The 23,011-nt window shown below is 47.8% G+C and overlaps 9 protein-coding genes across 9 annotated transcripts; 3 read left to right on the forward strand and 6 right to left on the reverse strand.

The window, feature by feature from the left end:
• Positions 1-53: 53 nt before the first annotated feature.
• Positions 54-4,746, forward strand: F5147DRAFT_662963 (SNF2 family N-terminal domain-containing protein). The gene is made up of 9 exons (XM_041434837.1): positions 54-1,038; positions 1,097-1,439; positions 1,496-1,716; positions 1,782-2,617; positions 2,671-3,864; positions 3,918-3,944; positions 3,995-4,192; positions 4,247-4,283; positions 4,332-4,746. The coding sequence occupies exons 1-9, from the start codon at positions 127-129 to the stop codon at positions 4,518-4,520; spliced, it is 3,957 nt and encodes a 1,318-aa protein (XP_041300071.1). The 5' UTR covers positions 54-126; the 3' UTR covers positions 4,521-4,746.
• F5147DRAFT_624216 (DUF1212-domain-containing protein) lies at positions 4,734-6,556 on the reverse strand (the record flags this gene model as incomplete). The annotated part of the gene is made up of 7 exons (XM_041432650.1): positions 6,468-6,556; positions 5,912-6,416; positions 5,739-5,863; positions 5,600-5,685; positions 5,352-5,544; positions 4,978-5,300; positions 4,734-4,925 (listed from the first exon to the last, which is right to left on the reverse strand). Exons 2-7 carry the CDS (start codon positions 6,391-6,393, stop codon positions 4,734-4,736), a joined length of 1,401 nt encoding a protein of 466 aa, XP_041300072.1. The 5' UTR covers positions 6,394-6,416; positions 6,468-6,556.
• Positions 6,557-7,106: 550 nt separating this feature from the next.
• F5147DRAFT_662968 (uncharacterized protein) lies at positions 7,107-10,924 on the reverse strand. Its single transcript, XM_041434838.1, has 15 exons — positions 10,639-10,924; positions 10,578-10,585; positions 10,379-10,515; positions 9,568-10,324; positions 9,389-9,515; positions 9,284-9,335; positions 9,095-9,228; positions 8,941-9,045; positions 8,822-8,893; positions 8,635-8,767; positions 8,299-8,579; positions 8,036-8,242; positions 7,919-7,985; positions 7,801-7,868; positions 7,107-7,744 (listed from the first exon to the last, which is right to left on the reverse strand). The coding sequence occupies exons 1-15, from the start codon at positions 10,754-10,756 to the stop codon at positions 7,332-7,334; spliced, it is 2,679 nt and encodes an 892-aa protein (XP_041300073.1). The 5' UTR covers positions 10,757-10,924; the 3' UTR covers positions 7,107-7,331.
• Positions 10,925-11,853: 929 nt separating this feature from the next.
• Positions 11,854-12,477, reverse strand: F5147DRAFT_766595 (uncharacterized protein; the record flags this gene model as incomplete). Its single annotated transcript, XM_041440787.1, has 2 exons — positions 11,854-12,250; positions 12,308-12,477. The coding sequence occupies 2 exons, from the start codon at positions 12,475-12,477 to the stop codon at positions 11,854-11,856; spliced, it is 567 nt and encodes a 188-aa protein (XP_041300074.1).
• Positions 12,478-12,867: 390 nt separating this feature from the next.
• Positions 12,868-13,973, forward strand: F5147DRAFT_662975 (TB2/DP1, HVA22 family-domain-containing protein). The gene is made up of 4 exons (XM_041434839.1): positions 12,868-13,029; positions 13,089-13,238; positions 13,290-13,353; positions 13,404-13,973. Exons 1-4 carry the CDS (start codon positions 12,998-13,000, stop codon positions 13,803-13,805), a joined length of 648 nt encoding a protein of 215 aa, XP_041300075.1. The 5' UTR covers positions 12,868-12,997; the 3' UTR covers positions 13,806-13,973.
• Positions 13,764-18,164, reverse strand: F5147DRAFT_6588 (exocyst complex component Sec3-domain-containing protein). Its single transcript, XM_041434494.1, has 16 exons — positions 17,958-18,164; positions 17,797-17,909; positions 17,581-17,746; positions 16,644-17,530; positions 16,463-16,588; positions 16,307-16,408; positions 16,125-16,257; positions 15,975-16,075; positions 15,762-15,923; positions 15,607-15,712; positions 15,420-15,556; positions 15,107-15,372; positions 14,925-15,054; positions 14,608-14,872; positions 14,413-14,558; positions 13,764-14,357 (listed from the first exon to the last, which is right to left on the reverse strand). Exons 1-16 carry the CDS (start codon positions 18,115-18,117, stop codon positions 13,971-13,973), a joined length of 3,387 nt encoding a protein of 1,128 aa, XP_041300076.1. The 5' UTR covers positions 18,118-18,164; the 3' UTR covers positions 13,764-13,970.
• Positions 18,165-18,638: 474 nt separating this feature from the next.
• F5147DRAFT_6671 (uncharacterized protein) lies at positions 18,639-19,603 on the forward strand. The gene is made up of 2 exons (XM_041435218.1): positions 18,639-19,146; positions 19,200-19,603. The coding sequence occupies exons 1-2, from the start codon at positions 18,746-18,748 to the stop codon at positions 19,507-19,509; spliced, it is 711 nt and encodes a 236-aa protein (XP_041300077.1). The 5' UTR covers positions 18,639-18,745; the 3' UTR covers positions 19,510-19,603.
• On the reverse strand, positions 19,530-21,344 carry F5147DRAFT_6654 (glycosyltransferase family 21 protein). Its single transcript, XM_041435105.1, has 3 exons — positions 21,081-21,344; positions 20,767-21,020; positions 19,530-20,715 (listed from the first exon to the last, which is right to left on the reverse strand). Exons 1-3 carry the CDS (start codon positions 21,197-21,199, stop codon positions 19,697-19,699), a joined length of 1,392 nt encoding a protein of 463 aa, XP_041300078.1. The 5' UTR covers positions 21,200-21,344; the 3' UTR covers positions 19,530-19,696.
• Positions 21,278-22,824, reverse strand: F5147DRAFT_562510 (uncharacterized protein; the record flags this gene model as incomplete). Its single annotated transcript, XM_041430622.1, has 9 exons — positions 21,278-21,558; positions 21,616-21,698; positions 21,752-21,774; positions 21,825-21,994; positions 22,070-22,120; positions 22,178-22,333; positions 22,405-22,518; positions 22,569-22,625; positions 22,758-22,824. 9 exons carry the CDS (start codon positions 22,822-22,824, stop codon positions 21,278-21,280), a joined length of 1,002 nt encoding a protein of 333 aa, XP_041300079.1.
• Positions 22,825-23,011: the final 187 nt, after the last annotated feature.

Below are 23,011 nucleotides of genomic sequence, written 5' to 3' on the forward strand. Positions count from 1 at the left end.
AACTGAATCGATCATGGTCACGTGTTCTTGCGACATGATCTTTAAACTGGACAGCTTCTTTCGCGCTTACTGTTTTACTCGTCGTCCGTGACGTCCGGAACGCTCTCTTCCTCATTGTCATGCACAATGGCGACGCATGCACCATCGGGATCATCGCCTAACATTCAGACTTTATCACTTGACTCATATAGCCAGTCAAATCATATTGACCTTACCCTAGATGACGATGAACCCAATTCTTCTGAGAGCGTTTTCAATTCTGGCAGCCTGAAGCGCCCAACAACCGATTATCATTCCCCTCCGCCCAGGCAGAGTATGTTTTATGATCCAGTGCATTCAGCTGAACACCAGCAATCTTATGCTAAATACTCTCTTCCAAATCAACTGCCGCTTGCGTATCATTCTCCTCCAATGAAGCCCAGCATATTTTCACCACTTGACCAGACATCCTTTCATTCGTCGCCACCACCGCTTCACCTACAATCTTCCAGCTATCGTCCCGTTTTTGTTGGTCCATCGCAAGCACCACGGAATACGTCTACTCAACTGCCAATTACAGGCAGTGCTCGCACCTTACCTCCTCTTGTTCCAACTCGACCATCTTCATCTGTTCCGCCTTCAAATCATCAGGTCATTGATCTCACCGACTCTCCATCACCTCCTCCTAGTCCTCGGCCTCGCCAACAACCCATGTCTTCTGCGTTGCCTGATGATCTGCATCCCAAGACTCCAGTCTGCATAGGACAACTCACAGTTACCGCACTCGTTCTATACCCCGTGTCCTATCTGCAAGGCCAAGACTCACCTAATGAAATCGAGTGGGCAAACGTCCGCTTGCAGTATGAACACAATCCTCAGAGGGCAGGTGCAACTGAGACGATACATATCAAGACGCCTAGTAGCAAAACATCGTCGGGCGAACCTTCTCAAGGGGAAGCTTTTGGTGTGGTCGAACAAAAGGTCGCTACAGATCTCGGCCCCATGCTAGGTAAGGGCTTGATCCGCTTAGATGCAAAGGTGCGGCGTGGTTCGCCAAACGTAAGCAACATTCCTTTCTTCCTGACGAACCTCGCATTCGCTCATTCGCTCTGCCAAGCTTCCTATACTACCTCTCCAGATGCTGGTTTATACGCCGAAAGGCAATATCGCTGTGGTTGGCAATTATCTGCAATCATGTGGTCTGATGCTTGACCACCCCTCTGGCCCATATGATATCTCGCGCCTCATGAACTATCACTATTGTAACCCGCATGCTCCACCACCAGGGGGGCATCGTTCTATGCTTCCTTCAAGATCTGGATATGCTGGTCCAGGAGGAAATAGCCCTCGTTGGAATGCCCCCATGGTTTCTGGCAAAACATTAGAAGTACAACGAAGCCAAATTGATGAGCTTTTCAAGAGTCTAAAAAGTGGAGACGAATTAGCAGAGACAGAGCCTAGTTAGTGTTGTGTTTGTTTTCGTCGGTCCTCGTCTTTATCTGACTGGCTTCGAAAGCTAATGACATAGGAACCACGTTGTATCCTCATCAAAAGAAGGCGGTCACTTTTTTACTCGAGCGGGAGCGGGAGAAACGCTGCGCAGACGGTCGTTACTCGTCATTGTGGCAGCCACGGAACGATCTTCATACCGGTCAATCATCCTGGTTTCATATCGTTACGCAGAAAGAGGTCTTTCAAGAACCTCAAGAAGCCAAAGGTGCTATTCTCGCTGATGATGTCAGTTTGCCCTACGCCCTTTATCTCTACCCTATCTGACGAATCGTGCCTTGTCTCCCGATTAGATGGGTCTTGGCAAGACGATTACTTGCGTTTCCCTTATTGCAGCGACACTCGATTCGGCACACGCATTTGCTGCTACGCCTTTACCGCCTCCTCCCGCGCCTCCTCCGGAGCGGAGTATGTTGGAAGATCCCTTGACTGCTGCTCACTTCGCAGGGAGTGTGTGGGGAATACCGGAGGTTGATTCGCCATCATTTTCCACCAAGGGCAAAGGGAAGGCAGCAAAGGCCCAGGATAAGGCTGAAGCTGAATACGCTAGAGCATGTCGTATCAAAGCGAAAAGTAGGGCGACATTGATTATATGCCCTCTTTCCACCGTGTCGAATTGGGAAGATCAGTTTCGCGAGCATTGGCGAGGAGAAGTTACTGTGGTCGGTGGCGGTGGGATGAGTTGTTCGGCCGCCACGTTGTCTTCCTTACAGAATAATTCCCCTCCATCTTCTCAGGCCGAGACCAAATTGGAGACGAAGCCACCTCGTCGAAAACGCGAAGGTCGTCCTCTTCGTGTCTACGTATATCATGGAAATTCCCGACGACCAGACGCAGCATTCCTTGCAGACTTTGATGCTGTCATTACTACGTATGCGACCTTAGCATCAGAATACTCCAAGCAAAATCGGAAGATGGCGAATGTAGAAGCCGAGGATGACGACGATGGTAGCAGTGATGGGTACGGCGGGGTCGACGTTGACGAACGCGGTAATCAAGTGCTCAAATTGCCGAAACAAAAACGAGCAGGAATGAAGAGGAAAAAATCATGTTCGAGCTTTGGTGCGTCTGAGGCGTCTAGTGCTCTGCAGACTATACATTGGTTCCGTGTCGTTCTTGATGAGGCTCAGTACGTTCTTGCATAATTTCCTCGTGTATCACGATTAACACCATTATATTCAGTTCGATTAAGGAAACCCAGACCGTTGGCAGTCGTGCCTCTTGCGATTTAATGGCAGACCGCCGATTATGCCTCACGGGGACTCCCGTTCAGAACAAGCTCGATGATGTGTATGCACTCATCAAGTTCCTGCGCTTGGAGCCTTTTGATGACAAGAACATCTGGACGGAGTTCATTGGCACTCCAGTCAAGTATGGGCAGTCGTTGGGTGTTGCACGTCTTCAGACGATCATGAAGTGCATTACCTTGAGGCGAACAAAGGAGTCAAAGGCTTCTGATGGCCGTCGAATACTCCATCTCCCTCCACGTCGCGATGAACTCCGGTATTTGAAATTTGATCCGCATGAGCAGACCATCTACGACCAATTCTTCTCGGAGTCTAAAGCCGAGTTCAACGAGCTTTCCAACAAAAATGAAGTCATGAAGAACTATGTTGGCATCCTCCAGAAAATTTTACGTCTCCGACAGATTTGCGACCACTTCGAGCTCGTGGAGGGTAAAGGACCACTAGGAGATATGCAGAACATGGACCTCACCAGCTACGAAGACATTGCCGCTGCCATTGGGAAGGAAGGTCTCAATCCTACTCGTGCAGCTGCGATCGTTGCCTTGCTACGGGAGGCAGCTACAACTCAATGCGTTGAATGTGGAGAAGAGCTGTGTATGTCTTCTGATCAGCAGGGGCAGATGGACATTGGTGCCATGGATATGGATGGTCCGTCGGCACCGAAGCGAGGAAGGAAGACTAAAGGTTCCGGTTCCCGTGCCCCTACGCGAGCTAGTAGTCCATCAGCACCGTCACTCGTCCTCACCCGCTGTCAGCATCTGTTTTGCCTGGGATGCTACCGTCAGTGTGTATGCCCAGGTTGGCCAGATGTTCCTACCGATATCCGTCGTTCTTGCTCGGCTTGCCAGACTGGTCTTTTACCGCAAGATGCAGTTCGAGTCCGACCTGATTGCTCGCCAGTTGACTTTAGCGTCAAGAAAAAGCCGGCCAAGCGAGAAAAGCGAACCAAAGGTATTGCACTTGAGAACTTCCATCCGTCCACCAAAGTCAAGGCCTTACTCGGGGACCTTATGCAATTCTCCCGGGCAAATCCGCATTCTGTCAATTACGACCCCGATTCGATTGAGGTGGAAATGGTGGATAATGAAGGCAATAAACTCGATGATGGCGTAATCAAGACTGTTGTCTTGTATGTGTCTAATTCTCATTTGATGGATCCGACAGTTTATCTTTGTATTCTAGCTCCCAATGGACAACAATGCTAGATAAGTGTGTCATTACAATTTCGCAAAGTGGTGTATTGGCTTACCCGAGTTTAGGATCGAAGACGCGTTGGAGACTGCTGGCATTCGCTATGATCGTCTCGATGGTACAATGAAACGTGATGACCGTACCCGTGCCATGGAAGCATTAAAACATGACCCTGGATGTGAAGTCCTTCTAGTCAGTTTGAAGGCCGGAGGAGTGGGTTTAAACTTGACTGCCGCCCAACGCGTGTACTTGATGGACCCATATTGGTAACTTCATCCTTATAATTCCTGTGATTCAAGTGTTGCTCAAGCTTTTCGCAGGAATCCCGCAGTTGAGAATCAAGCAGTGGACAGGATTGTGAGTCCTTTCACGTCTTTCGTTGCAGTCTACTTTATTTCGTTATAGCATCGCTTAGGGCAGACACGCCCTGTAACAACGGTCAAGCTCATCATCGAGAATTCCATCGAAGACCGCCTTCTGGAAGTACAGCGCAAGAAGACCGAGCTGGCCAACATGACTCTGGGTCAGAACTTCAGCAAAGCCGACATGCTGCAACGACGCATGGAAGAGCTGAATCAGCTTTTCGCAGCGTAACTTATCTAAACCTTTCATGTTTCTTCGTTTTTTGGAACACTCTTGGAATACCTGTACTAATTCCCTACTCGTAACAAACTTCATGTAATCCCTAGAACACCTTGATTCACGAATCTCACTTCTCCGTTTTGGCCTGCCATCGATTCAAATTACTGCGATAGTGTTTACAGCATGATATGTGTACATAGATAGATGGCGTTTAATTGGAAGATATCAGAAAGCAAAGTGTGCAGCGTTCTTTCTTCTTCCCAGGGCATATACGAAGATCTGACTCACAAATAGACCAACTGTTATTCCAATCGCCACTTCTATTATCCGTATGGCAAGCTGAAGTCCAGCTGAGTATTGCTGAGTAGACGATGTCTCATCAGAGGAGAGCAGGCCGCCGCCTTGACCAATACCAGACTGTCCGATATTAGTTGAATGCACAAACAAAGCATATTTCAGGACGACCTACAGGGACAAGGAACAAGACACCGGTGACCATGGCCGTAAAAGCGGTTCCACGCATGACTCGCGAGTACACGTTGCCCAAGATCCCGATGACCAAAGCCCCACAAGCTGAAATGATGTCGCTTTTGCCAGGAAGATAGTTATTTGAGAGTCGATTCGCGACAAAAGCACAGCACGCAAATAGGACCATAACCAGAAGCTGCCAGCTGCGCAATCTCTGCAAGTTGGACAAAGACGAGCAGAGAGAGTACGCTGGTACGAGGAAGAAGAGCGTCCACCAGGGAAGTTCCTTTCTCCACCATGGCCAACTGGGTTCCCTGTAGCATCCTTTCAAGTCGGGTCAGTGTGAGTTGAAACCTAATCGATCAAATCTAATACCATTAACGATATGAGGGTCATTGGTTTGAGCAAAACCGAAGATGGCCCCTCCTGGGACGGGAGACGTGCCGTTCTGTGCGTGAAAAGTCCCGTGATATATTGTATATCTCTCTGCTTCGGTCTTATCTAAATTATGTCGGGCATGTTTGTTGAGCACAAGATAAAGATCGGAGCCTATCGTCAGGCCGAACCCCTGGTTGTGGATTTGAGAAGTGAAGTTACAAAAAACAATTGCGAATAGGGCGTACCAGGAACAAAGTGTAGATGATCGCATAGACCATTCTTACAGATCCACATAGAACATTTCTAGAAGTGAGCTCTAGTGCACTGATGACTAATACCTAAATCGTCGCAGTGAGTGGTGGATAGCACAAGTCAGCAACTTACGGATAGTAAATCCTGGGAGAATCAACACCACCCCAGCAGATGCTATGGCGTTGTAGCAGAACAACCTGCCTGGTATGGTGCCGAGTGCCCGGGCCACGAAAGACACGATGATGGCGATTGATATCCTAATCAATCTGTTAAACTAAGCGAATACAGAGGGAAAGATCGCTTACTCGTAGACATTCGCGTACGTCGCGCTCTTTGTCGCAGTGTTAAGGCCTAGGTACTGCAAGACGAAGGCACACACTCCGCTGATCCCCATATCAATGACCGATCCCCCGAATGCAAGGACGCATATAGTAGAACCGCATACGAAGGCTAAAAAGCAGCGTACCAATAACGAATATATCGGGGGAGCGGAGAGTATGGAAGCCAATCGCCTGGTGCCTTCTTCGACGGTCATCTTGTCATGAAGAACCTTGCGATAGACAATATGGACTCCTTGCAACGCGGTAAGCGCAATTCGTCCATTCGCTTTCACGAAATGAGTCTCCACGGATGTCATGTCTTCATCACCAAATGTAACGATGATGATATTCGGTATATGGACGAATGAGGCTTTCGCATCAAGGATCTGGGAAGCAGTAGCCAACTGCGACTCGATCCGATGGGATGGAGCACCAAAAGCGAGCAAGCACTTGGCGAGCTTGAGCATGAAAGCACGACGCTTATCGATATCTACACGAGACCGTCATTGGTTGGCAGGTATAATACTCTTCCGAGACTCACCTTGAACGTGTTTTGTTATCGCGGAAGGCCGCTTGCTCTTGATCACGCTGGCACGAAGCTTGGCTCCCTGATAGAAGCTGTTTGGACCTCCCCCTCCCAAAGGCCGCTTGGGTTGCTTGGCTTCAGTGCTGGTATCCCCGCTGATCGAGGACACCCTTGTTTTCCGGCTCGCCGGATTAGAGGTCTTGATATCACTGAAAATCTCTTCATCAAGCGCTTCTTGCGGACGTCGACTGAAAGGGACTAGCTTGTCCATGACGGAGCGCCTTCGCTTGGGCGGAGTTCTTCCGTCTTCCAATGCGCTGAAGGTACGGCTGATTTCGGCAGCAGCAACTTCCTCCCTGGCCTTGGTGTGCTGAGATGAGAAAACTGATATCGCCTCATCAGTGGGCTGCAAAGTTGAGCTAGCAGTCGACTGCTGTGAGGATCGAGGCGAATCTCTCGCAAGGCCAATGCCAGCAAGATGGGGGAGTCGTTCATGACATACGGGTCGCCTGCGCGCTTCTGGAGTAACAGTGGGGTACATTATATACACGAAAAGTGGTTGTGAAGACCGTGCATCAGGGACTTCTGCATTTATACCCTTCAAACATTCTGATCCAGTCCGATGGTCGTGAATGCACCCCACTCGAATTTCCATGTCCCACATCTTACTTTCAATTCAGTCCAGCCTGAGCCGGGGATAGTCGTCCAAAAGCACACCGATCGATTGAGTAGCGATGAAAGAGCTATACAAGAATACTGGAAATATATATAACCACGCGAAAACAGAATAGGAACTTACAATCGTACAACATATAGACAAAAACCTATAAAGAATCACAACAACCATAAAAACAGCACGTCGGTAGACCGTGAGAACCACTACCAGATCTGAGGGGCAGGAGGTAGGTAGTCAGCAGGCAGCAAAAATGCATCCATGCCTTGCTGGGAGAATGAGTTACCACCCAGGCTCTGATCAGAGATCCACACTGGAAGTTGTTCGTTCGATGTCATTTCAAAGCCACGCCAGATGTTGTCGACCTCGGCGGTCTGCTGCGGCATCATGCCCATTTGCATCTGCTGCTGCACGGCTTCAGGACTCGAATACGCGATTTCATACTTTTGAGAAAAATTCTCAGGGCTCGTGTGCACATTCTGCTGCATGTCAATCACCATAGACATGTTTCGAGGGGGCTCCCTAGGTATCTTGGGGGAGCGGGAGCTTGATGCCGCCTTACGCCTCTTAGCTCTTTTCAGCATCAGCTGAAGCGTGATGGCATAGCGCTTGCCAGGGACTGCCAAAGAAGCAGTTGATGTGTGTATTTTAACAGTAAGATACAACAGGACTCACTTTGAGACATTAAGCCAGCGAGACGTTCGACCTGCGACCGTATTTCTTGCATATCACAATCAGTCGGGCTGAGATGGCGTGAGTGCATTATTCACCGCTTGCATCGCGCGCAACTTACAAAAGACGTGCTAATCGCAGCAAGAACGATGCTGCAAATGTTGCAGTTGCATGTGTATAGTGAACGGCTATTTCACGTGAGCTTGGGGATGCTGACAAGATAAAATAACAAGCCAACCATATTTCATGCCTTCGCTATACGACGGCGAGTTGACTGTGATTTCAAGGCCCTGGCGAGCAGTGCGTATTGAACGTATTGCCAATTCTCTTTGGGCGGCTGGCATCTTCTGAACATCCTCTGGACCATTGATACCACGTAAGGCAGTCGCATTGTGGAACAGCTCTGCATGCAGTTGTTGGATCTGCAAACTTTGGCGGTAAAACGCTTGACGAAGAGTCAGGAGGGCAAGTGAGAGGTGGTTCCTGACAGTTGGATCGCACCTGCATCTTCATACTTCTGCGAAAAAGCATGGTCCCAAGTTTTATACCAATTTCGGAACTCAGAGTCAGCTTGTTGAATGACTCCAAAAGTGCCTTCATCGACAGGCCGTTCAAAAGGTGACAGCTTGTTGTGGACTCTTTCGCGGATAGCCATAAGCTCAACAGTCGAAACTAAGCGCATATCATCCTCAATTGCTAAAGGGTGCTGTAGAAGCAAACGACATTGCCATATGCTTTCATCATCCTTTAGAATTGCTGGACGTCCTGTACCATAGGATAATCTTTGGTATGCAATCAGTGAGCGGGAAATGTGCTTAAAGCCGTCCGTAAACGCACTGATGCTCGAAGAGATACAGACAAAACCAAGTTCGGGATGCAACAACGAGGTCGCGGTCTTCCGAACCGTCAATAGTAGTTTTTGTTTTGTTTTGCATGCGCCTCAGAAGTTTTGGCCAAGCTTTGTGAAGTGCTAAAAAGAATAAAACGCTCAGATATTCGTTTTTGCAGTGAATGTTTTTCTTACAAAGTTCCATGGCCATGCGAACTGCGTGACCGCCACTGAGCCAACCGTTATCCGACCACCCGGACACAAGAACTTTCATACGATTAATTCAATTTGGATGTCACAGAAAGCGCACTCACTCATCGCTTGCACGGCTTCTACGCGGCTTACCGGAGCAAACAACGTGGCGCACGAAATATTTTGGACTGCTTCCAAGCATCGGGTGTAAGTCTCGCTTGCGTTTCCTGATAGATAATAAGATAAGCTAATAATAAAATAATGTCAGCAAGTTACCTCCACCGTCCCTCACGCGGGCAGCAACTGTGCAAATGGCGTCGACAGCGAACGGTGACCGCTCATGGAGCTGTTCGAACGTGTCCACCTGGCAATCGAATACTGGGAGAAATGTGGAACATCCGGCATAAAATCTGTATAACGGCATTAGTACGTAGCATGAAGAAAAGAGGCTAGAAATAAAACCACATTCTGAACAGTTCACGGGCTTCTTGTTCTGAGATGATGTTCGTTGTGACAACTGCCCATTTAAATGTTGAGAATCAGTTGTACAAGTGGATAAGAAGACATTACCATCCGGGAAAGTCAAACCACGGAAGGACCGATGACGGATCTTTCGCCTCTTCATTGGCCTAGATTTTCGCTCAGGAGACGGCGTTCTGGTTCTGCTCTGTGGTTCACTGCTTCCTTCGCCATTTTCCTATGTGATAGGAGTTCACGCACAGTGGGTGTACAACGGTAAAACCACTAACCTTGGCAGCTCGCTCAATAGCCACGTCGGCTAGACCTCTTAGAACTTCCCATGGTGCTACTAGGCCAGAAGCTGGTAGTTCTCCATTGTCATCATCAATATCTGTCGAGTCCGCGCTGGTGGGATTGGACGAGGATGGGGCAGTGCGTTTAGATCCTGAAGGTGAATGCACATTGTGGCCACGCTGTATTTGCCTATGGTGATGTGATTCATGACGACCAGGTATAGATACTTGTGAGGTTGTACGACCGATCTCTTGTAACGTGGAAAATGGGGGTAAAACTTGCCCAGAAGGGGAATAACCATACGATTGGGTCGGTGAAGTCGGATTTGTATTTGAGGGAGGAAGTTGTGGTGGGTGGTATTCTCCATGACCAGAAGGTTGCCCAACCGATACCAATGCACCATGGGATACAGAGCTCCTCGAATGACGCGGTGGGGCGTTTAACATCGGTGGAAGAGATCCATGGTTGAGGTTGGGATGATAGACTGTGGGGGTGGTAGGCCCTGCCTGTACGCTGTGAATGCTTGGTTCACCCACATGGGACCCGTTTGGGCCAGAAGACATTGGGGAAGATCCCATGGATTGCATTGTTGGCGACTGTGTATTGTAGGGCGCCTGTGAGAACGTCGAGGGAGAGCGGTTATTATACGGCGTAGCGCCTCGAAGGTGGCCGACGATCTCGAGAAGAGTAGTCTGTATCGACGATTGAGTGAAACGTATCTCAGCAACATGAGCTTCTAGACTTCGTATACGCCTACAATGCTGTGAGTAAAAAATCACGACAAATCATAGAGCGAAATTGACTGACTCAAGTCCTGCCTCGCCCGTGAGAGTTGCTTCTCTGGTAGGCTTTTCGAATAGACACTCGAGTCCTGCATGACGACAACGTCTACATGGTGGATTATCTGCACCCTCGCAGCGCATCTTCTGCTTCCGACAAGCATTCTGTTCATTTAATGGCATAAGTCAGCATGCATCGGGGACTTGGAAAGCCGGAGCGTGCTCACACAGGCGCCTGTATCGAGTCAGTGGGGAGATCTAATACATGAAGAACTTAATTGAACATACGGGGAACACGATTAAGGGTCTTCACGACTGGCTTGACATCCCGCTTGTCATTAGCCTTGTCAGAATCGTCATCATGCTTCTTGTGAAGCACAGAGTTAGCACTTGAGGCAGGATCCATGATTGATGTGTGTACTGGTGGAGTATTGTATAGGCTGATTTAATACCAGGACAGATAGAAAAAGCTTCCAGGTAAGAAACGATACCGAACCGAACACGTACGTTCAGCGAAGACTGCCTTGCCACATGCGACGTTGTTCAACTTCATCTACTGGTACGATATCGGTGCTGACAGCAAATAAAAATAAATAGCAAAATCTAAATATAAAAGATAATTTTCGATACAAAATCAATTCTGTAAATGGACAAACCGTCCTTCGAAGAGGTTACTCCCCACGACCATGGCAGCCACATCTGATATCATCCCCATGCCACCCTACTAATTCCCTTTACTATCATCGTTCCAATAACAATTGACTCATTGACCGTGCGTCCTGCATCCATCATATCATTGAAATATCACTTTTCAGGTCAATCAGCTTAGTTTTCAAACGAACATGTCCGACTGCGGACACTAGGCTATAATTGGCCGCTTCTGATATCGTCGGAAATTCCCCCTCACGTATCTATGCAGTCAAGGCTGCGCCCTGCTCAACTTCGTTGAGTGGAGTGACCCTACTTGTGCTCCTCCCGGATTTGATACCCCTGGAATGCGGTGGTACCTAGCTTCTATCGGCTCCTACAGTGTCCAGCTAGATGTTCCGTAGCACTAGGCTGTTGTGGTGAAATCATACTCATTTCTGTGGTTCTTGCCGCGGACGGTTTTCTCGCAACTTGTGAGAACTTTGACTCAATTTCAGAGGGCTTTTTCAAGTTCTGCCAGCAGTCGGTGAGTCCGAGGTTTTACCACAGGACCTTCTAGTTCGGAGCCAGTAATCGTTGGTTCATTTCCGATGTCAAGACTTCCATAAACCAAGCAGCGGATAATCGGGGCACCGCTAGAATCTTTCAAATGATAATTTTTATCGCTGACCCTATGGTGAGCCCTAAGAAGATGGAGAACTTCCTCAAAGTGCATGATGGGGCCAATATAAGTACGTCATATTTATGTTGGGTATCAATAATAAGGTAAGTAATCAGTCATTATATGGCAGCTATATAGCGCCGATCGAGTACCAATGTAGGGGCCAGTCATACGTTCGAAAACACGCCGCTTTGTCATTTTTTGGGAGGATGAACAATAATTCGTCGCTGGAGGTTGCTCAGAATGAACGCTGCATTGACCTCCTTTGGTGTCATCCTGGCCATGGCCAAGACACAGGCACGGGCAGCTTCTTGCTCGATGAACTGCGTATCGAGTTCCTCAGGTGACATTTCTGCCATCGTCGCTACATAGGCGTGGGCTTCTTGGTAATCGGTTTCTTTGTTGAGACTCCCTTGGTCTAGGGTACCTTGGACATCACTCGACTCGTGCTCGTCATCGTCGTGATCCGAATCGGTCGTATCAGCGGTACCATCGACGTTCATGTTCCAGAGGCATTGCGACGAATTCTGTTGTAGTCTAGCCTCTTTGGCGCGCTGATTATTAAACCAGTTGTAAACTTTCACGGCTGGACTATAGAGCCATTTGGTCAGTTCGCGTGGTCGCACTCTGTGAAAGAATCCAACTCACACATTGATCTCCTTAGCTAGTGATTTGATATCATCCCGCGTAGGGCGATTGTTTCTGGCATAGTAAGGTTCCAGGATGTTAAGCTGTTCATGTGTCATATATTTCTTCTTGGGAGCATTTTCGACCTTATAGGGAGAAGTACGATGAGATCTTTTGCTTTGAGAATTCATAATGGTGACTCGAGTTTTGTTGGAAGAATTTGCCTGGCTGAAGATAATGATACCAAACAGTTTCCTTCATGTAGGGTATGTATATATACTATTGATCAAGCCACCTGTGGATTGTGGCCCACCGCTTTGAAGATGTGGATATTGGACAGTCCATTGCTTAGTCCTTGCCATTCTGGGCAGAACAATAACCCATTGCTTTGTGGACTCTTTGGCTGCAGTTAAAAGGTCTAAGGGTGGACGATTACTATGACATAAAATGCATGCATGCGAGGCATGTGGTTGAACTACTGCAACTAAAAGAGGCGATATTACATAAAGCCACGTATGCGGTTCAACTCCGTGGCATTTGAGAATCTACGTGGCCGCAGTAGTGGTAGTGCTTCTGACCCTGATCAATCCATCTGGACTTGTTTCTGATATCGCAACATCAAGTATCATCTCCTCTGTCCAGTGTTTATAAGTCATTCCAATAACACTTTGTGATAAAGATCATCGTCGACCGCTATTAGAGGAATTCATAATGTTGATGTCTATGGTGTCCCATCTGCTTTGGTGATAATATCTGTCGACTCATCATGGCCATAAATACACTGACTATGCTTCCATTTCAGCGCGTGGTTCGCGTTCTTACTGCCGTGCTATTCTACCTACAAGGCGCTCTCCTCTCCTCTGTCCGGTGACCTCCGGGGCCTTTCAATGTATTGGGCTGTAGTTGGAGCCTTTATTGCGATCGAGTCGACCATAGGCACATTCGTATCATGGTTAGTTTTCACTTTTTCAATGTCATTCACTCCTACTATCTTGCGTTTAAGGTTGCCATTCTATTGGGAAACACGAACCCTTTTTTTGCTCTATCTATCTCTCCCGCAAATCCAGGTCCGTAGTCATCTCCCGTTGTCCTTATCTAGGTTTTCACGGGTAGACAGGGCTCGACCTACATTTACCAAACCTACCTTGAACCCTTCTGCTCCAAGAATGAGGCGGAGTTGGATTCCAGCATTGCTTCTGCTCAGAACAATGTCCTTGGTTTCCTTCAGTCGCGCATTTCTATGCTCATTGACCTCCTGTGGACCATCTTGAATCAGACTCTAACTAAACAACCTCAAGCTGCGAGCGAAGGTCAACCTGAACAACAGCCCTACTCCCTCGAATCAGTGAAGGGGCTTTGGACATCCTATGGTCCTGCCGTTATGGGAGGATTATCAAAGTCTTTCATGAAACCTAGTTCCTCTCCCGATGCTGCTGCAAAGCAGGCTGCATATGCTAGTGGTGCTGGCGTCAATCATGACGATGGACAGGCCCCTGAGGCACTCTCAGAGTCCACTTAAAAGTTGATTTTGTTGAGGTATTTCTAGTCTATCAAGCACGGATTCTGATTTATCTCTTATCTTATCATTTCAACAAGAATGGGTGGTATGTGTATAAGGTAGACAGTGCGTACTATACAATGTGCATCCAAAATGTCAGGTTCGTGATTAGTACTGCAAAATAAGTTATGATCCAAGTCTGTGGCGCCTAAAAGACGTTTCAACGTCGGCACTAGTATATTCCAGTGAGACGCCACTATCCGCATAACATTGCGAGATCCGCTTGTTGAAGTTCTCTGTCATTCTTTGCAATTCCTCTTCACAAGTTTTCCACACGCCGACCATGACCGTGCCAGGAGCAATGCCGCTGCTTTCTTCCTTTGTCGCCTTCTCTTCAGCTTCAGTAAAATGTTTCTCGACGCGCTTGAATAGAGCATCAATATGCTTGCGGATGTCTTTGCCATCGAACTCCTTGACAACTTTCTTTAGCGAGGATCTGTTGTAGTTGCTGTTCTTTGAGACTTCTGTCGGGGCAGTAGTCGTGAGCAACCGTTCGATGCCGTCGAAATAGTCCTGCGTAGAAGGCAAAAATCAGAAAAGTGGCGATGAATGAGAAAGAACTGCGTACGATGATCTTTGCGAAAGGTCGTCTCAGGACAATCTTGACATAGGCGTTCAGATTCTCATTGTAGATCGCCTCCGCTTGTTTCGGGAAGCCAGAAACCGAGCCTACATCCAGCTGAGACATTTCCGCAACAAAGTAGTGCATATTCTCTGCAAGCCGACGTTTAACAAACAATGGGAGGTGTATCAGCTCACTTACCAACGAGCAGCACATGATAATTCAGCTGGCCCTTGTCTTCATCATCACCGTCTAGGGTAGCCATGTGCTTAAGACATTCAAACATGCTATGCACGATCTTTTCATAAGCTAGATCAATATTGGCTCTGATCTCCAAACCATCCGCGCCAATTAGTTGCTGTTCAATACGACTGACATAAATCGGGAAGTATTTCACGAAATGAGCGACCCCTTTTCGCTTCTTGCTTGTGAGTTTAGTTTCCTCGATCATCTTGATCTGTTGATTCTGCAAACTTGTCATGAGCAGCAGCAATTTAATAACAGAAACGACGGCTTACAATATGACGATCGAAGGATCCCTTGAGCCTAGTGTGCTGCTTTTCCAACATTTGCAGAAAAAACGCATTATCACGCTCATCCGCATCTGCTACAAAGCGCTCCAAGCAAACTAGGACTCCGACCACCTGACTACCGGCGGAGTGAGCAAAGCTTCTCCATGGGAAAATTATGCAATACGTACAGCGTATCTTTGGCAATAGCGGAGTCAATCCATTGCTTCAACTCGGCAGGTAAAAAGCCGAAAATTAAGTCCATGGCACCACGTGCGAGCTTCATGGTTGTTTGGCTCAAGCCTGCGCTTCGCGCAGCTTGTCGCCTGAAATAATTGTCCAGCCCAGCATAATCAGCAAACGTAAGACCAGCATCATTGATTTGCAGGAAATCTGCAATGAAGTCTCCTTCCCGGTAGATTTGAGGGGCAATTTGCTCCAAAATGAGACCCAGAGCCTGATACTGTTGTGAGTCAAGACTAGCTGGATTAGATATAAGCGCACCTCTGGTGCACGATACTCGTCCGCCTGCCTCTCCCTGTCTTTATTTCGATCTTTTCGTCCCTCGATAGGCGAACGGACTATGGTTCCAGCACGACGAATTGATGCCTTTTGACTGTTTTCATTAGCCGACCCAAAGTCTATCTCAATATGAGCCAAAAAAAATGCTGAAAAAGGGTCGATCACAAACTCTGGTCGGCATCTTCGTCTGGTGTCCTCTTCAGCAGTCCCGCGTAAATCGAGAGTAAATGCCCCATCTGTTTTTTGTGAAGTTCACTGGTGGCCGAGAAGTATGCCTTGAGATAAATCCGTCAATAGGAGTTGCAGGTACTGGAATTCCCTTACCCCACAGAATCTTGAATATACACTCTCATCCATCTCCTTCAGGTAGAGAAGCAGTCCTGCGTAACGACCGAGGTATGTCTCCATGCCTTGGTGGCTCTTGATAACCGGGCGTCCTCGACCAGGCTTGGTAATCCCATTGTTTCCATCCAGGATAATTTCCGCCTACATACGGAATATAAGTATCATATTCATGGCCACAGATAAACAGTTAACCTGTGCGACAGACATGATTGATAGATAGTCATAGATACGTTTACAGAACTGTGCATTGTGGGTCCTGTATTCGTCTAATCGCTCCATGGTAGCAGCCATGTCTGTGAACAGTGAAACCTTGGGAAGAAACGCCAAAAGATACAAACATACCAGTGTCTTGACCAGCTTGGAGAGCTTTATAAAGTTCTGTGGCCGCTGTCTCTAATTTATGTATCCCGGATGCCTTTTCAAGGGATTCCTGAGTGAGTGTCACCAGTACTTCACGGTCTACTTGGACAGTTTGCTGTCCTGGCATCAGTATAATGTGTGGTGGCAGATTCGGAAGAACGTACAAGGAGATTTTCGAGCTCGCTCAACAAAGCACGTTGATTTTGTGTCTGAACCTGTAAGCCGCGCCGCTGAGATTGTATGAACGAGATATCGTCCCCGACGGCCTGCGGTCATATATTTTAGTGTGTGATGCAGCCGGTTTGATGACAAGGTCTAACGTTCAAATGAATTTTGTATGATGAAATCAAGCTGTCCATTGCGTCAACTTCAGTGATAGCTTCATCCAGGAAATTCATGACTAAAGCCACACGATCATCGGACTCCACGAAGGAGTGTACATTGGCCTAGAATGTGAGTTAGTAATCAAGAAACATGAGGCTTCTCGGAAGCCTGGTTCACCTTCTCGAGGGCTATTAACTCGTCTAGCAGACGGGCCTCGACCAAGTCTGCTGCCCCCTTTGCGTTCTTTTTCCCAAATAAGTCGTCGCCGGCCCACTCAAATCCCTCTAACATCTCCTCTACACTCGCCATTGTAGCCTGTGAGGTCTCCTCTTCACCTACACTCCCATTATCTGGGTAATCTCCTGCTACAAGCCTATCCAAAGCAGTTTGATTAAGAGGGTCAAAGAATGATACCCGATTGTTATGCTCCCGGCGAGGTTGCGGAGGTTCTGGGGTAGGTATGGATTTGCTTGAAGGCAGCTTTTGAGATCTTTGAGATCGAACAGAAAGCGGGGACTCTGATCGAGGAAGCTGGGCAACTGCTGGAGCGGCTGAAAGCGGACTCGGCGCGTGGACAAATTCAGCAGAAGGGCGAGATGCAGCGAAAGGGTAAATCTCTTTGGGAGTACGTAGAGGCGACGCAGAGAGAGGTGCACGAGCTGGTACAAGGTTTGCTGGCAAACCATTCGACGAAGTGTTTTGTGGTGGCGTTGCATTGGATAGACGGCGAATAACTCGCGGTCGAAGTGAACTTGGTAGACCGGATGGAGCGGTCTGCGGTTGCCCTTGTAGCTGAGAGGCTGGTGATGGGGAAGGGGGTCGGATTACGCCTAAACTGGAATTATTCTGAGGTGGATTACTAATATTGGAACCAGCAGGAGAAGGAGCACGGGATGGAGGTCTTGCGACTTGAGTGCGAGTAGGGAGCTCCGTACGCATACCTGGCTGTGGTGTTCCCGCTCGCGAAGTTGCAGCTTGTCGTCTCGCTGGCCCAGGAGTTACGTTCAAGTCAGTTTGCGGTGCTTGAGTGACCTGAGTTTCCGAGGATTCAGATGCTCCATTGGCTGGTAATAAGGGTCAATAGCAAGCGTGGGTGAGGACCCAGTCATCTTACCAGGACCTGGCTCGTTTTGTCGCACTCCGACCAGATGTAGTGTACCAGTGCCATTTGTGACGATGTAAAACAGTTTCACTGCCGCGGAAATGAAGTTTGCTTGATCAAGATGGTTTTCGGTCTGCCATTTATATGTACGAGCCAGTGTGATATTGAAGGATGCTGGCTGCGTAATTGTCAGGTGTGTGATTATGCTTATTCTATGCTTATACGTACATTCGAAACCTCTATACCACGCAGCTCGGAGAGTTTCCATGTCTTCCCTACGGAGAATGAGCCATTTGTGTTCAGCTTTGACTTGTGAAGGAAACCAGTTCCATCGCTACCCTCTGAATAACTGTTGAAGCAATCCCAGAAGACAGATGATAATGACATACGTGACAGCAAGATATAGCGCGGCTTTTTCCCAGAATCTTCTCCTGCATCCTCCCATATCTTTATGTGACCAACATAAGTCTCTTTAATCGCAGCACCTGTGTTGCGCTTATCGAATACTGAAGCGATTATGCGTTGTTTTGTGTGATCATGATCGGACATTGCTGCCAGAGTCCCCTCGTCTCCTCTAAATTATTAATTGATTCGGGAAAGTGGTTGTTTGGTTTTATTGACTAAAGGCTTCAATAATCCAGAAAAGGACCACACATAAGAGTCAAGAAGGCGAGTTCCGGCTACCGACCACCCTTTACTATCGACTTCAGCCAAGAGTAAGGACGTCTGGTCCCCATAGACTTAGCCATAGCGGCATCTGTCATACAAGCAGTAGTCATTCCTTTCTTAAACATCAACGATCTGCCCTCCGAAACAATATCTGGTTTGGACCACTCCTCACAGCGGCACCACAATAAAGAAGGTTTGTCTTACCTGCACCGAACACCAGTGGATCAAGCGTCGGTATTTATTTCAGGCAGGTATCTCTTCATATCTCTCTCTCGTAAATAACCGAGACAAGTTCATCCCTTATATCCCGTACACCATTGCAAACAGATCACTGATGAACACATCACACACAGGCTCGTCTACAACAGCACTCTCAAATTCACCCACTCTGTCTTTCCGTGACAATCTTTCCTCCTTTGATGGTCAGGAAGATGGATCTGCAGTCGATAGTCCCGTCTCGTCATCCTCGTCGCGGGAACCGTCTCTAGATGTTTCAGCAGATGATGGCATGGATGTGGAGTCTGCGAACCCACCCATGGAGGCCGTCATACTTTCAGAGGAGTCTGTTCCGCGACGTACTTTAAGGAAACGAGTTACGACGAGCAAGGGATCACCGCTGCGATTCAAGCCCGCTTCCGTTTCTGCCATCACAGCACGTCATGGGACTACTTCCGAAGACAATCTCAAGAAGAAAGCATATAAACAAGCATTTTTACAATCTGCCGCCCGTGCTCAAAGCGAGAGAGAAATTAGAGTGCGGGAACTGAAGAAACGCGCGTTGGCAATCACATCTACCGGAAAGACTCCCGCAACCTCACGCCAACGCCTCGTAATGCAGATGGTTTATGATGAGATCACCCCATACCCTGACGAAGCTTGGGTATCCCAGCTAGGGGTCATCATAAACAGGTTCGTTGTCAGTGTCTCATTTTTGCCGTATTGCCTAATATCGCCATTCATAGGGAATATCACCAAGTTAAGAACTGGTTTTCCAATCAACGGCAGAAAGACGCTAGAGATTCGCGGCAACACACACCTCAGCCCGCTGCTCCTGCCAGTCTCGAGGCATCTTTATGCAAGATTACATGCGACGGACGTGATTTGCGCTTGCGCACTGCTGCACTGAATTCATGCAGGGCAGAAGATTGGTCCGATACCTTCTTTGATGAAGTGGTCATGATTTACAATTTCCGTCTTCTTGCAAAGCACAGTCAAGAAGAAGCAATGGCAGCTCTCGTTGAATCTGAGCCTGATGTGGCTATACCCTCATAGCCTACCACCGTCTATTACCTTTCATCTCATCTCATCCCTCACTCTTACTGTATGCAGCTGTAGTACTCAGACGCTTTCTGTACATTCTAATCGTGGGTATACGTACCTGTTATCATATGGTCGCCGTTAATGATGAACAATAACCAATCATGAGCTAGCTACAAACGCCCAAAACAAGCACATTGCGTCAAGTATCTGAATGATTGTTTGGCAAAGGCTGATAGTGAGAATCCTGCTGCCTCCACCGGGTAAATAATCCCCTGTGATTACCATCGCCCGACGTCCCCTTGACTTCTCCCGCTCGTAATACCTCATATTTCTTCCCTCTCCAAATCACCTCGTTACTAAGCATAGCCAAGAACCAGATTGGCAACGCTAGAAGTTCGCGCAGGCACCATGCAGTGATGAACGACCATCGTCTATCTGCTGGAAGAGGATGACCAGCGAGTGACTCGTAAACGTCTAAATCTACCCAGAGCCAAGCTGCATGGTGAACCACAAGAAAAAGCCATATTGGAACGCCGAAAAGATACCGCAAACTTGCAGCAGCGATGGAACTGGCGACAAGATTTTCGGTAAAGGGCTCCATGATTGTTGCCGCAAGAATCATGTGCTTGCGCACTCGAATCCAGCGCACTCGCCTCCACATGTAGTCCGATAAGGACATTTTCCCGATCGCGTTATGCGCCACGTCACACGATAAATCATGGCGGAGATCCAGCTCGTGCCATAAAGCACTGGCAATCATGTTATCTTCGGCTAAAAATTTCCCGAACGCAGCAAGGCCGCGAGTGCAATCTTGGTCATCGTCTGATTCCGTGTGCGCTCGAGGCTTCAGTGAACCGTTTACGCGCTCTAGATCAGAGCGCCGGTAGAGGTTTGATTTTCCAACAACACAAGATTCGATAGACACAGTGTTGATTGCGAGATACATCTTCGCGTGATTGGTATTGAGGAATGCTTCCTCAATTCTTGAACCGAGAAACCCTTCTGGAGCAGATACAAATGGGACGTGATGCACGAGCGCAACGCGCTTTTTGGGAGGTCTTGCGTGCGTGGATGACTCGAGTAAGTCAACGGAGCGCGCAAGTGTGCCAGGTGCAACCGAGATACCTGAATCGATGACCCAGAGAATGTCGTGGGTAGCTTCACGATATGAACGAATGAGGTTGTTTACTTTCGGGTTAACCCCCACTACCTCTTCTCCTGAATTGCCTTCTTCAGCTGAGCTGTCAACATTGCTCACTGTAGACTGACCTATTATTATCCTGGCAGTAACCCTGGGGTATTTAGAAATAAGATCTCTCGCAACCGGAAGAGCTTGGTCTTGCTCATCAGCGACGGACAACATGATTTCGAAATTGGGGTATTCTTGCGTGAACGTAGATTCGAGATTCTCATATAAGTTGGCATCCAGGCCTTTCAGTGGTCGCAGGATAGATACACCAGGAACAGAATCTGGCGGCGCCGTTGCAAGTGGAGACCGCGGTCGAATGCGGTACCTTCTTCGGCTGTTGGCAAAGTCCTTCAGTGACAACTGTCGTCCAGTAATAAGCAACACAATTGCTCACCCTGTTCTACATCCCAGGAGACCGATGCTCCATAAAACTACATACCACGCGAGCCCGATGATAGCAAAGATGATAGGAAATAACGAGGAATTATGGTCAGGCCCCGACTGAGTTTCCATCGGTACTGTGTTACAGTGTGTAAAGCAGAGTGCATGACATAATTACGGAACCAAAAATTAGGGTAATTTTGTCTCTTATTATACCCGAAGCTCATCATGATCTAGGCCAAATAGCTCAATGGTATTCTTGTACACCTTTTCTGTCACCTTCTCGAACGGGACTCCTTCATTGAGCCTGTGTATGACCCATGCAACACCTCCAATCGCACTGGGTTCGTTTCTCCCTTTCACTGGCTTGCCCATCATGAACGACGGTAATTTAGTGCTGGAAGGGAAATACTTTGACTTTAATGACACCGGAAGCGTCTCTAGCAAGGTATTTGACGCATGTGTTGAAGTCATGGAGCACCAAGGAGCATCTAACATCAAACCATTTTTCAGCACCCTCCACAACTGCAATGTCATCGAAATTTGACCTGTTTCGAGTAAAAGCTTGTCCGGTCGAATTGCCTTTGCAGCTAGCAGGTTTTTCTCTGTTTTGAGGGAGCACCCGTTGACACTGATGTGATAATATCAGTGTCAGAATCCAATGCTAACCCTTTAAAACCACACCTTATGTGGAAGCCCATGTCCATCTGTGCATCAGAGTCAGCGCAATTTGAAGGATGATGGACTGTGAACTCACGAGCTCGATGACCTCTTCAACCGAACCTGTGAAACTGTGAACAACTCCCTTTCTCTCTCCATCCTCTCCGAAACCTTCCTCACGAAGGATATTCACAAAGTCTTCGTGGGCTGCACGGGAGTGAAGGAACAGCGGTAACTTGTACTTCTTGGCAAGAAATAGCTGTGAGCCTGTACCGATACAAGGTATCACCCAGCATACAACAGTTAGCTTGAAACAAAAGGGATCCGACGTTCCACACATACGGAAGTGTCTTCGCTGTACGTCTTCCGGTGCAAAATGCGTGCGATCGTAATCTGATGACCTCGATAGCAATGATTTGCATGCAGATATCGTGTAATATTTAGACATACCCAAGCCACACTCGCCAATAGCAACAACTCTGCCTTTACCGTGGAGATTTGCACTTATTAGGCTATCCAGCGCCTGAAGGTAGGCCTCTGGACCGCCTGGGTACTCGTCAAATTCTTTTGAACGGGTTGGATGACATCCCACTGTTGCAAAAAAGCCTTGTAAAAGCAAGGCAGCACACGATAACATTAGGGTGTAAATAATTCTGGTTTTACGAGATAGTGCGAACCAAGTTGAGCAGCAAGAGACAGCGCAGTTTCTGATTCTCGAAGGCTTCCGCCTGTGATTACCATAGATTGAACACCAGCTAGCCGTGACCTATCCAGCATTGCTTCAAAGTCGTCTGCAAATGACTATTAGCACGGCCCAGAAACATTGAAGTTCACGATGGACCTTCGTGTTTTTTTTTACCATGGTGAATGCCATGAAATACAGCATCCGTCAGATTAACTGTTAGATGAGAACATCAAGATCGTCTTATAATCGAGTACTGCCCTAGTCGATGGTTCCTCACCTCCGATGTCTATGATGATTAGCCATATCAATACGACCAGCAGATGCCAGACTTAATTATCAACTCACCTATGAATCTGAAAGTCCCCGATAACTCGGCGGGCACTGGCTTTGATGGTATAACGGTAACAGACATGTCTATGTTAGGTACATGCGCAAGGAACCCGCGAGAATAATATCTAGCTAGAGATATTAGTAGATATAGCATTGGTATTTTGTAAGCCCAATATTAATTCTTCTTTATTCAGAGGGGACTCCCCTGTCCCAACTCGCCCGAGGCTCAAGACATGAATGCCCTGTGGCAGGTGTGAGGCCCCCACATC

Source organism: Suillus discolor (assembly GCF_016758755.1).
Source record: "Suillus discolor strain FC423 chromosome Unknown F5147scaffold_1, whole genome shotgun sequence".
In the NCBI taxonomy this organism is placed as follows: Eukaryota; Fungi; Basidiomycota; class Agaricomycetes; order Boletales; family Suillaceae; genus Suillus; species Suillus discolor.

Coding starts and splice junctions, on each gene's coding strand:
- F5147DRAFT_6588 (XM_041434494.1), bottom strand. CDS start 18,117: ATGTCCGATCATGATCACACAAAACAACGCATAATCGCTTCAGTATTC. Junction 16,076..16,124: donor CCAAGCTGGTCAAGACACTG/GTATGTTTGTAT, acceptor CACTGTTCACAG/ACATGGCTGCTACCATGGAG. Junction 15,557..15,606: donor AGACGAAGATGCCGACCAGA/GTTTGTGATCGA, acceptor ATATTGAGATAG/ACTTTGGGTCGGCTAATGAA.
- F5147DRAFT_6654 (XM_041435105.1), bottom strand. CDS start 21,199: ATGGAAACTCAGTCGGGGCCTGACCATAATTCCTCGTTATTTCCTATC. Junction 21,021..21,080: donor CTCCTGGGATGTAGAACAGG/GTGAGCAATTGT, acceptor CTTTGCCAACAG/CCGAAGAAGGTACCGCATTC. Junction 20,716..20,766: donor TACTGCCAGGATAATAATAG/GTCAGTCTACAG, acceptor AAGGCAATTCAG/GAGAAGAGGTAGTGGGGGTT.
- F5147DRAFT_662975 (XM_041434839.1), top strand. CDS start 12,998: ATGTTGATGTCTATGGTGTCCCATCTGCTTTG. Junction 13,030..13,088: donor ATGGTGTCCCATCTGCTTTG/GTGATAATATCT, acceptor CTTCCATTTCAG/CGCGTGGTTCGCGTTCTTAC. Junction 13,354..13,403: donor TATCTCTCCCGCAAATCCAG/GTCCGTAGTCAT, acceptor ACGGGTAGACAG/GGCTCGACCTACATTTACCA.
- F5147DRAFT_662968 (XM_041434838.1), bottom strand. CDS start 10,756: ATGGATCCTGCCTCAAGTGCTAACTCTGTGCTTCACAAGAAGCATGAT. Junction 9,516..9,567: donor CTATTGAGCGAGCTGCCAAG/GTTAGTGGTTTT, acceptor CCTATCACATAG/GAAAATGGCGAAGGAAGCAG. Junction 9,336..9,388: donor TGGTTTGACTTTCCCGGATG/GTAATGTCTTCT, acceptor TTAAATGGGCAG/TTGTCACAACGAACATCATC.
- F5147DRAFT_6671 (XM_041435218.1), top strand. CDS start 18,746: ATGGATGTGGAGTCTGCGAACCCACCCATGGAGGCCGTCATACTTTCA. Junction 19,147..19,199: donor CTAGGGGTCATCATAAACAG/GTTCGTTGTCAG, acceptor CGCCATTCATAG/GGAATATCACCAAGTTAAGA.
- F5147DRAFT_662963 (XM_041434837.1), top strand. CDS start 127: ATGGCGACGCATGCACCATCGGGATCATCGCCTAACATTCAGACTTTA. Junction 4,193..4,246: donor TACTTGATGGACCCATATTG/GTAACTTCATCC, acceptor AGCTTTTCGCAG/GAATCCCGCAGTTGAGAATC. Junction 4,284..4,331: donor ATCAAGCAGTGGACAGGATT/GTGAGTCCTTTC, acceptor ATTTCGTTATAG/CATCGCTTAGGGCAGACACG.